This window comes from Salvelinus namaycush, chromosome 28, assembly GCF_016432855.1.
Source record: "Salvelinus namaycush isolate Seneca chromosome 28, SaNama_1.0, whole genome shotgun sequence".
NCBI classification, from domain to species: domain Eukaryota; kingdom Metazoa; phylum Chordata; class Actinopteri; order Salmoniformes; family Salmonidae; genus Salvelinus; species Salvelinus namaycush.
The window spans coordinates 20,843,743-20,855,888 of record NC_052334.1 but is presented as its reverse complement, the minus strand read 5'-3'; the positions used below and the strand labels follow the sequence as shown (position 1 = coordinate 20,855,888).

The following is a 12,146-nucleotide window of genomic DNA, read 5'->3' as shown; positions in this document are numbered from 1 at the left end:
CACACACGCTGACCAAACGGAAATGATGAGGAAGTTCTAAGCAGACACGCCACAACAAAAATGTAAAACTGTAGGCCTACTGTAGTAATGTCTGTGCCATAGTCATGTGCCTACTGTGATCTCAACGGGTCCAGTTTGTAGGATTAAACTGTTCTTTATCCACATTTTAAAAGAAAGATGGAGGGAGGTAGAGGAGGGGAGGGAGCTAGCAGGGTTGACTCAGGCCCCATTTACCCTTGTTTAGAATATTAGGCTAATGAAGTAGTTTCTGTCTTATAATAACCCAAATTATTGTACACAAATTAACATCAGACGTTTAATAACACTAAACTCAAATAATTAACATGACACAGAACACATGAGTTGCTAATGTATTTATACCAATATCTGATACAGTACACACATTTGGAATTAAGTTGATATAAAATAATGACTTCTAATCATTGCTCTGAAACTTTTTCAAATGGACTATATTCAAATCAGCTGCCTTTGCCATGTTGTACAGGATTTGATATGCAGGATTGTACTGTAAAAATTTATTATAAAAAAAAATACATCAGTCTAATGTTACCACATAAAATACTGAGGATGGTCTGTCTAAAAAAGACCAAACCAGGTCAGAATTGCATGTGGTAGAGAAAAACGTCACTTCTCAGAAGTAGATATAAATGCCAATGCCATATCCAGGCAAACTCAAGAGAACATTTGTAAAGCCTATTTCCAGTGGTGGAAAAAGTACCCAATTGTCATACTTAATGATACCTTGATAGAAAATGACTCAAGTAAAAGTGAAAGTCACCCAGTAAAATGCTACTTGAGTAAAAGTCTAAAAGTATTTGGTTTTAAGTATACTTAAGTATTAAAAGTAAATGTAATTGCTAAATATATACTTAAGTATCAAAAGTATAAATCATTTCAAATTCCTTATATTAAGCAAACCACAATGTGTTTTTTAATTTACAGATAGCCAGGGGCACACTCAAACACATAATTTACAAACAAAGCATTTGTGTTTAGTGAGTCTGCCAGATCAGAGGCAGTAGGGATGACCAGGGATGTTCTCTTGATGTGTGAAGCGTGTGAATTGGACAATTTTCCTGTCCTGCTATGCATTCAAAATGTAATGATTGTTTTAGGTGTCAGGGAAAAGGTATGGAGTAAAAAGTACATTGTTTTCTTTAGGAATGTAGTAAAGTAAAAGTTGTCAAAAATATAAATAGTAAAGATATCCCCAAAAAACAACTTAAGTAGTACTTTAAAGTATTTTTACTGAAGTACTTTACACCACTGCCTACTTCACATATAGAGGGCCATACCTGAATCCTCCTCCTACACTTAGGCCTACTAAGTTGCACTTTTGGTTGTCTTGCTTTAGAAACCCCAGGCCCTCAATCAATTCCCACATTTCATTTTCATTGTGTCAGTGTGTTTTGCTTCTTGCTGATTGCGTTTCTCTTTATTCAATATCAATATTACAATTTAGCGTTTTTTAATTACTGTTTACAAATACACCATGACAGCGCAATACACAAGGGGTGGAACAGTGGCAAAGGTACCCACAGTACATAGCATTTTGGTTCTTGTCTTGTAACTAAACGTGTGCTGTCACTTTGGTCAGGACTTTCTCAAAAAGAGATTGTATCTCAACAAGGAAATACATGTTAAATAAATATATCCCATGTTTTAGTGGACTGCTTTACTCAACTACAGGTCAGAGGAAAACAGTGGTGAGAAAGGTCAGGTCCATGCCAAATCCATTTCAACTCCAGTCAAAATGAATTCAAGTGCGATTCAGAAAGAAAAGGCCACTTTACAGCATTTTGATTTGGTCTAGCCCTTCAATGGGACCTCTGTGTCCAAGGTTCATATGCATAATTTACAATGTTATTTTGGAGTGTTTGTTTAAGAAACGCCAACGTCGAAGAGTTGTGCCTAAACACAAAAGGAGTCATAGCTTGATGCTAACTTTAAAAATAAGTGTACGCAGCTCAATAACTAATAATGATAACTAATAGCATTCTGTTCTCTACATGCTCAGTGCACACTGAAGAGGGCCAGAGTGGACCACACCTCGCAGTGTTCGGGTAAGGTGCACTGTGAAGGGGCCTCTTCACCATGGACACTGGATTGTGTCAAAGTCCTACCGTACAGCAGACACACATTTATTAATATCTGTGTCCACATCACTAATCTTTAATCAAGGGACCATGACTCCATGTTAATGCAACTCTAGGCACATGTGAGAAACATCCATCTCTTTTCCCTGGATAGACAGCATGGTGATCTTAACCATCACCAGTGAGCAACGCATGCAAGGCAGCTAGCTTTGAAGGGTGTTAGGGTTGAACCCTGTAGCCACCATGTAAATAATGAATAGCACAGGCTTGGAACCTCTAACCCTTGCAATTTGACTGGTAAACTCATGGGTACTCTAGCAATGGCTGCCTGGTATTGTGATTAAATAATTTCCATGTTAATGTATAATGTTCATTCAAATGATGCTAACTGATGTGGCTCATGAAATGGGATGTATTTTTTATAATGTCAGTTGAGTTAATTCAACAAATCACAGCACAGATTGATGGGTACACTTCCAGCTTTTACTTCCTGCTTTTACTTCCTTCTTTGCTCCTATGCGTACACTCACAATGGCCACATGTCCACCAATTATGCCATCAATGACTTGAATGGGACTATTCTTTTCTTTCTATTACTATGGTTGCCACCTCCTGTAGCCTCTGAGGTCAGGAGAGCACAGAGCCAGTGGCAGCTCTGCATTCCTTCAGCTCTTTAGGGAGTATAAAGTCAGGGATCTTGATGTCCAAGTCTTCCACGTTGATGACGAGACCCCTGGCTTTACTCTGGGCCTGGGTCTGGTTCCAGTGCTGGATCCTCCTACAGTAGTTGTCTGGGTTGAGCTGGTCCATCAGAGCAGCCTTCAGTGTGTCAGAGGGGGAGATGCTGTTGCGCAATGCATGGAACAGGAATCTGAAAGAGTGACAGTGAGGGAAGGTAGAAAAGGTTTAAAAAACGATTTACAAAAAATATGTTTTTTATGACATGGTCTCAAATCGAGCAGTGATTGTGTCTGAAAAAGGTTGGCACTACTGTTGGTGTGTATACCTTGGTAGCAGTGCCACCACGGTGGTGAGGGCACACACTCCATAGAAGAGTGGTTGGGACATCTGTAGCTTGTCCACACCAAGGGGATTGGTGGGGGGACTACACGTCACACACACCACACTGAAGACCAGGGTGAAAGAGAAGTAGAAGAGAGCACTACCCACCAGCACTAACACATGTAGCCATGTCTGTAACACAGGAACATAGCACAGATCAACACATGAATATAAATAGAGTACATAACATGGAACGGGAATATTCAAACACGATCCCAGGTGCACTTATTCACAACTTGAACCCATGAGTTGCCCCCTTCAAAATGTGAAGGCATTGAGACCTAGTCAAAAGTGCTAAATACAGTGCATTTGTAAAATGTATTCAGACCCCTTGACTTTTTCCACATGTTACGTTACAGCCTTATTCTAAAAATGATTAAATATTTTTTTCCCCCTCATCAATCTACACACATTACCCCATAATGACAAAGTGAAAACAGGTTTTAGGAAATGTTTGCAAATATATAAAAACAAACAATTACAGCCTCAAGTCTTTTTGGGTATGACGCTACAAGCTTGGCACACCTGTATTCGGGGAGTTTCTCCTATTCTTCTCTGCAGATCCTCTCAAGCTCTGTCAGGTTGGATGGGGAGCATCGCTGCACAGCTATTTTCAGGTCTCTCCAGAGATGTTCGATCGGGTTCATGTCCGGGCTCTGGCTGGGCCACTCAAGGACATTCAGAGACTTGTCCCGAAGCCACTCCTGCGTTGTCTTGGCTGTGTGTTTAGGGTCATTGTCCTGTTGGAAGACTAGGTCCTGAGTGCTCTGGAGTAGATTATCATCAAGGATCTCTCTGTACTTTCCTTCATTCATCTTTCACTCGATCCTGACTAGGCTCCAAGTCCCTGTCGCTGAAAAACATCCCCACATTATGCTGCCACCACCATGCTTCACGGAAGGGATGGTACCAGGTTTACTCCAGACGTGACTCTTGGCATTCAGGCCAAAGAGTTCAATCTTGGTTTCATCAGACCAGAGAATCTTGTTTCTCATGGTCTGAGACTCCAAGCAGGCTGTCATGTGCCTTTTACTGAGGAGTGGCTTCCGTCTGGCCACTACCATAAAGGCCTGATGGAAGGTTCTACCATCTACACAGAGGAACTCTGAAGCTCTGTCAGAGTGACCATCAAGTTCTTGGGCACCTCCCTGACCAAGGCCCTTCTCCCCCAAATTTTTTAATATTTATTATTTATTTCACCTTTATTTAACCAGGTAGGCTAGTTGAGAACAAGTTCTCATTTGTAACTGCGACCTGGCCAAGATAAAGCAAAGCAGTTCGACACATACAACAACACAGAGTTACACATGGAATAAACAAACATACAATCAATAATACAGTAGAAAAATCTGTATACAGCATGTGCAAATGAGGTAGGATAAGAGAGGTAAAGCAATACATAGGCCATGGTGGCAAAGTAATTACAATATAGCAATTAAACACTGGAATGGTAGATGTGCAGCAGATGAATGTGCAAGTTGAGATACTGGGGTGCAACGGAACAAGATAAATAAATAAATACAGTATGGGGATGAGGGAAATTGGATGGACTATTTACAGAAGAGCTATGTACAGGTGCAGTGATCTGTGAGCTGCTCTGACAGCTGGTGCTTAAAGCTAGTGAGGGAGGTAAGAGTCTCCAGCTTCAGAGATTTTTGCAGTTCGTTCCAGTCATGGGCAGCAGAGAACTGGAAGGAAAGGCGGCCAAAGGAAGAATTGGCTTTGGGGGTGACCAGTGAGATATACCTGCTGGAGCGCGTGCTAAGGGTGGGTGCTGCTATGGTGACCAGTGAGCTGAGATAAGGCGGGGCTTTACCTAGTAGAGACTTGTAGATGACCTGGAGCCAGTGGGTTTGGCGATGAGTTTGAAGCGAGGGCCAGGTCGCAGTGGTGGGTAGTATATGGGGCTTTGGTGACAAAACGGATGGCACTGTGATAGACTGCATCCAATTTGTTGAGTAGAGTGTTGGAGGCTATTTTGTAAATGACATCGCCAAAGTCGAGGATCGGTAGGATGGTCAGTTTTAAGAGGGTAAGTTTGGCAGCATGAGTGAAGGATGCTTTGTTGCGAAATATTGCTCAGTTTGGCCGGGCAGCCAGCTCTAGGTTGAGTCTTGGTGGTTCCAAACTTCTTCCATTTAAGAATGACGGAGGCCACGGTGTTCTTGGGGACCCTCAATGCTGCAGAACTGTTTTGGTACCCTTCCTCAGATCTGTGCCTCGACACAATCCTGTCTCAGAGCTCTACGGACAATTCCTTCGACCTCATGGCTTGGTTTTTGCTCTGACATGCACTGTAGACTATGGGACCTTATATAGACAGGTGTGTGCCTTTCCAAATCATGTCCAATCAATTGAATTCACCACAGGTGGACTCCAATCATGTTGTAGAAACATCTCAAGGATGATCAATGGGAACAGGATGCACCTGAGCTCAAGTTCGAGTCTCATAGCAAAGGGTCTGAATACTTATGTAAATAAGGTAATACATTTTTTTTTTCTAAAAACCTGTTTTCGCGTTGTCATTATGGGGTGTTGTGTGTAGATTGAGGGAAATTAAAAAAAACATTTTTTAGAATAAGGCTGTAACATAACAAAATGTGGTAAAAGTCAAGAGGTCTGTATACTTTTTGAATGCACTGTACGTAGCCTACTGTAGGCTCCACTACTTTTTTTAAGGGGAACATATGTTCAGAACAATTAACTTGAAAGCAAAAGAATGTTGCTCTCAAAAAGTATCAAAAGAAAGGTGAAAATTGAAGTTTCAGGGAAGAATGGAAAGAGATGTTTTCATCTTACAATATTTTCCCAATGCCAAGCCAGTGTGTCTTATTTGCAATGAAAATGTCACTGTTTACAAATAATTCAATCTCAGACTTCATTATGAATTTAAGCATGGAACTTTCAAAGTGGCATTCCCACCCCCCAAAATAATTGTATCCATATTAGAATAAGGCTGTAACGTAATAAAATGTGTAAAAAAATCAAGGGGTCTGAATACTTTCTGAATGCACTGTAAATGCATTGTCATTATCAACCTATGGGTGTGTCAGGTAAGGTGTGATTCTCACCAGTGTGCGGCTCTCGATGACCTGGTGTAGTAGGATGATGAGGAGGGCCGAGGCGTTGATGGGAGACCCAAAGGAGAGCATGTCTGCATCTGACCCTGCATATGCCTGACCAAAAATAAGGAAGTCCTGTCAAGCCTTTAAAGGCAGGGTATGGCATGATGCCCTATTCAACTTAAACTACTCCCAGACTAGAGAGAACAACACCACCTCACTGACCCCTTCTCAGGGTATATGTATCAAAACATAATAGATCAATGGCAATAACACTATTTGTGGAAATCTACTCACAAAGTAAGGAATGAAGAAACAGACAAGGCTTTGGTAAAGAGCGTCCAGCATCGTCAGCCAAAAGGTAGAAGGGAGGTAGGCCTGGACAGATACATAAATAAAACATATCAATGAGTGTATGTGTTAGTGCTGGGCTACAACAAAAATATACCCAAGGACCAGAGTTGGAAATCATTGTTCTAATACATCCAGATTCCGCCTTAACACACCTTGGAATTCTGTCCGGATTTGTAGAGCTCCGGTAACTTAATGAGGGTGTCTGCAGACACGTCTTTGTCCAGGATCCCGTAGAGAAGGGGAGGGGCGGAGGTGAAGAGGAGGTTGAAGAAGATGAGCACCCAGGAGTTGGTCATGGCGCTCCCCGAGAAACCACAGAAGAACTGGTACCAGAACAGCAGATTCACATACATCTACACATACAGGAAGAGAGAGGGACAAAGGGAGGGAGGAAGAGAAAATAAAGACAGAGATAGTGAGTGTATGTGTGCCTGGGGTGAGTGAGAGATGTTCTTACCACATTCTTGTAGAAGAAGTAGAGAATCATGTTGGCCAGGCGTGTGTAGCACCAGTGGCCATGGACCAACAGCAGCTTGCGAAGGTGTTTAAACCTGGAGATGGCAAAGTCACTGGACATCACAGCCTGCATGCCCTCCTGGCCAGATATCCCAATGCCAACATCTGCCACCTGGATCATACTGACATCATTGGCTCCATCACCTGGACAAAAAGGATGCCCCAGACTTAAGAAATCTAGATTGGAAGCACTAAGACAGGCCTATTTCTACTGCCTTATAAATGTGCATAAATGTTTATATATCCTGGACTTATCATTTATTTAAGTGTTACCGACTTCCACTGACCTATGGCGAGGGTCATAACTCGGAGCTGGTCCCGTACCAGTTGTACCACATGGCTCTTCTGAAGTGGGGTGGAGCGGCAGCAGACCACGGCCCTGCAGCGCCGGCTCAGCTCCAGGAAGTCCCCTTTCAGGTCCTCCTGCAGGGCGAAGTCCAGCGTGCGCCCGTCCACCACCAGGGTGAAGCCTGACGTGCCCTCAGCTGCCTCGCCACGCTCCACCTCCGCCCGCAGCTCCAGCAACAAGGCCTTGCAGGCCTCCTGAAGAGAGACAAGACAGGATGAGGAAGATTGACAGCAGGATGACAGGAACGCATTTTGAAGAAGGACAAATAATTTAGAATAACAGGATAACATTCACCTTGCTACCACAGTTAGCAGTCAGCAGTTGGTCTGTGGTCCTGAGCAGTTTGCAGGCACAGGCAATATTTATGGCAGTCTCTTGTTTGTCCCCTGTGAGGACCCATACTTTGACCCCTGCTCTCTGTAGTGCCTCAATGGTCTCTGGCACCTCTTCCTGCAGTCTATCCACAATCCCTGTTGCCCCTGGCGACAGAAACAGTATCACTACAGTCAGCCATTGCAAATGGTTGTTGCTAGCCCCTAACCAAGTTTAGGGGTGACCCCATTTAGTCGACTGGTCGATTGTTTGGTCGATAGGCTGTTGGTTGGCCGAAATGTCTTTAGTCGAGCAGTAGCAAAAAATATATATATCCAGTACCAGTCAAAAGTTTGGACACACCTAATCATTCCAGGGTTTTACTTTATTTTTACTATTTTCTACATTGTAGAAGAATAGTGAAGACATCAAAACATTCCATCACTCCCCTTCTTGGTCATATAGCCCTCACACATCCTGGAGGTGTGTTTTGGGTTATTGTCCTGTTGAAAAACAAATGATAGTCCCACTAAGCGCAAACCAGATGGGATGGCATATTGCACCAGAATGCTGTGGTAGCCATGCTGGTTAAGTGTGCCTTGAATTCTAAATAAATCACTGACAGTGTCACCAGCAAGGCACCCCCACACCATCACACCTCCTCCTCCATGCTTCACGGTGGGAACCACACATGCGGAGATCATCCGCTCACCTACTCTGCATCTCACAGACACGGCGGTTGGAACCAAAAATCTCAAATTTGTATTCATCAGACCAAAGGACAGATTTCCACCAGTCTAATTTCCATTGCTCATGTTTCTTGCCCCAAGCAAGTCTCTTCTTCTTATTGTGTCCTTTAGTAGTGGTTTCTTTGCAGCAATTCGACCATGAAGGCCTGATTCACGCAGTCTCCTCTGAACAGTTGATGTTGAGATGTGTCTGTTACTTGAACTCTATGAAGCATTTATTTGGGCTGCAATTTCTGAGGCTGGTACCTCTAATGAACTTATCCTCTGCAGCAGAGTTAACTCTGGGTCTTCCTTTCCGATGGCGGTCCTCATGAGAGACAGTTTCATCATAGTGCTTGATGGTTTTTGCGACTGCACTTGAAGAAACTTTAAAAGTTCTTGTCACGTTCTGACCTTTATTTCCTTTGTTTTGTCTTTATTTAGTATGGTCAGGGCGTGAGTTGGGGTGGGCAGTCTATGTATGTTTTTCTATGTTGGGGTTTTGAGTTCGGCCTGGTATAGTTCTCAATCAGAGGCAGCTGTCAATCGTTGTCCCTGATTGAGAATCATACTTAGGTAGCCTGGGTTTCACTTTTGGTTTGTGGGTGTTTGTCTTCCGTGTCAGTGTTTGTCGCCACACGGTACTGTTTCGTTTGTTCACATCGTTTATTGTTTTGTTTAGTGTTCTGAGTTTAATTAAAAACATCATCATGAACACTTACCACGCTGCGCTTTGGTCCTCCTCTCTTTCTCCCGAAGACGATCGTTACAGTTCTTGACATTTTCCGGATTGACTGACCTTCATCTCTTAAGGTAATGATGGACTGTTGTTTCTCTTTGCTTATTTGAGTTGTTCTTGCCATAATATGGACTTGGTCTTTTACCAAATAGGGCCATCTTCTGTATACCACCCATACCTTGTCACAACACAACTGATTGTCTCAAACACATTAAGGAAAGAAATTCCACAAAGTAACTTTTAAGAAGGCACACCTGTTAATTGAAATGCATTCCAGGTGCATTCTGCATTGAAATGCATTCTACCTCATGAAGATGTTTGAGAGAATGCCAAGAGTGTGCAAAGTTGTCATCAAGGCAAAGGGTGGCTACTTTGAAGAATCTCAAATATAAAATATATGTTGATTTGTTTAACACTTTTTTGGTTACTACATGATTCCATATATGTTATTTCATAGTTTTGATGTCTTCACTATTATTCTACAATTTAGAAAATAGTCTAAATAAAGACAAACCCTTGAATGAATAGGTGTGTCCAAACTTTTGACTGGTACTGTATTCACAGAAATAAGACAGATCCTGCTTCTGTTGCCTGTTTGAGTGTTTGTTTAATAGCCTACTGATTCCATGTGCACCAAGCCTCATGCAACAACATGTCAAGTAACAATTTCGCATTCGGCTGCTTTTAATCTTTGCTTTGCTGTAATAAAGGCTTTAAACTGTTTTTCGTTAGAACAGCCCCTCTGGTATTATTCATAATTTATTTAGTGCTGTTTACGCTGTTCCAAATTGTCCCAAAAATTATTTGTAAAATAACAATAATAACACTCCTTTTTCTTGATCTCCTTCTTATTGTAATTATTACTATTATGATCATAAGTAATGTCATTATCATTAGTAGGCTTAGTATAGCAGCCTTGTATAACCACCATTGAGCTGTAGGCCTAAGAGCGCATCCGGTTTAGCATTAACACCATAACTTACTTTGGCCTATATTTCAAAACTTATATAGGCTACTGCATCAATCAATCATTCATTCGTTAGTTTATGTCATCACACAGCATACCAATTATTCATGATTTGAAATGGAATCAAGCATTTTAGTTTTAAAATAAAATAAAGCGAGCCTTGAAGAATTAGCTTAAACAATAAATAAACCGTTCCATTTAGGAAATTGCATTCATGAATGAATGCGACTGTTTTTAGGGAAACATTTATTTAATCAATTTTATAATAAGGCTGTACGTAACAAAATGTGGAAAAAGTCAAGGGGTCTGAATACTTTCCGAATGCACTGTACTCGGTCATGTAAAGAGAGCAAGGGTTTAGGGAATAGGGATTGTTTTTTTCTAAACAAATGAGGAATTTCGGTAAGAGAACTTTTCAGTCAGAAATGGCTGGAATTATGTTGCAGCTTTAGCAACACGGACAGCGCGATAAACACGTTGATGTTCTGTGGTGGTCGCTGCAGCAGGGAGCAGCAGGGAGGAGAGAAAGACAAACGGGTGCTAGTCACACAGTCACTCGCTGTCTTTTCTTTTTTTTAACACAGCGCAGCAAGTCTGAGCCAGGCCCGGCACAATCAAATCAATTGCTGGTTGGGCTCGCTGTAGTCATTTGTGTGTCTTAATTAGTTAATCAAACAGTGTGCTTAAAGCATCAAACAAGCTCAGTGAATATATTTGATTTAAACACATAGGACAGGACTCGTCAACTAGGTTTGGCCTTAGGCCAAATTCTTTGAGCTAATAGTCGAATGGTCATTCCACAATTAGCATATAATATTAGCACAATTAATAGGCCTTTTTTTTAACACATCTGATTAGTACATAATAAATTCAGTGACAATAAGATAATAATTTCGATCCGATTACGCTCATAAAATCACCAATGTCTCTATTCAATTATTATTTTTGTCTATTTCTCTGTGCATTGATTGGTGGGGAAAAACATATCTACATAGCCTACTGTAAACTGCACTACTTTTTTAACGTCAACATTAGTTCAGAACAATTAGCTTGATAGCAAGAGAATATGTCGCTCTAAAAAAGTATCAAAAGGTGAAAGAATGGACAGATACTGTAGATATGTGTTCATAGATGTTCATCTTCCAATATTTTTCCCAATGCCAAGCCAGTGTCTCAGATTTCATTATGAATTTAAGCATGGAACTTTCAAAGTGGCATTCCCGCCCTAGACAGAGGCCTGACGCAGAGAAATTTAAGCATTAACTGCAAGCTACACACAGCTTTTTTTGGCTGACATATTCTTGTCACTTAAACGAGTTAAATCTGCAGTTACAAGGAAGAGGGAAAACAGTGGTGTACATGGTGGAAAAACCTGAGGCCTTTACTAGGAGGCTTGAGTTGTTCGATTTGGACTTGTCATCTAGAAGGCTACTTCACCTCAGCACACTGAAGAAACGACAGGCAGAGAGACCAGACAGCAGATTTGTCACAGAGGTGATGGAAGATTTCATCAAGCAGCTGAGGGACAACTTCTCCACCAGATTTGAAGACCACAGCATATCTGCCCAAGGATATCATTGTTTGTACGTGATCCTCTCACAGTCCGTCCAGGTGGAGAATTCTCCTCCCTTGCTAAGAAAACAATACCCTCGCTGGATGAGGCCACAATTCAAACAGAGCTGATTGAACTCCAGATATCGAGCCAAATCAGGGATGCGCTCGGGAGTGCCTTTTGTGTTTTGGGTGGCATGCACAGAGGAATACAACACAATAAAGAAACTTGCATTTTATGTGCTAACAATGTTTGGATCGAGTTATACATGCGAGTCCTCCTTTTCCTCTATGAACGCAATATAGACTCACGACAGGAACCGGCTTTCATATAATGTAAACTCACTCACCTTGGTCCGTACAATTGACCTTATTTTAGCGCCCCAAAA

At 41.7% G+C, this 12,146-nt stretch overlaps 1 protein-coding gene across 1 annotated transcript in view; it reads right to left on the bottom strand.

Annotated features, from left to right (window-relative positions):
* Positions 1–1,201: 1,201 nt before the first annotated feature.
* LOC120023542 (probable phospholipid-transporting ATPase VD) overlaps positions 1,202–12,146 on the bottom strand; it is a 41,737-nt gene continuing 30,792 nt past the window's right edge. The window contains exons 14-21 of the mRNA XM_038967573.1: positions 7,755–7,939; positions 7,399–7,654; positions 7,053–7,255; positions 6,748–6,948; positions 6,539–6,619; positions 6,251–6,355; positions 3,124–3,311; positions 1,202–2,988 (exon numbers count right to left, since the gene is read on the bottom strand). Coding sequence (XP_038823501.1) covers positions 2,745–2,988; positions 3,124–3,311; positions 6,251–6,355; positions 6,539–6,619; positions 6,748–6,948; positions 7,053–7,255; positions 7,399–7,654; positions 7,755–7,939 — 1,463 coding nt within the window. The 3' untranslated portion in view covers positions 1,202–2,744. The remainder of the gene's footprint in view (positions 2,989–3,123; positions 3,312–6,250; positions 6,356–6,538; positions 6,620–6,747; positions 6,949–7,052; positions 7,256–7,398; positions 7,655–7,754; positions 7,940–12,146) is intronic.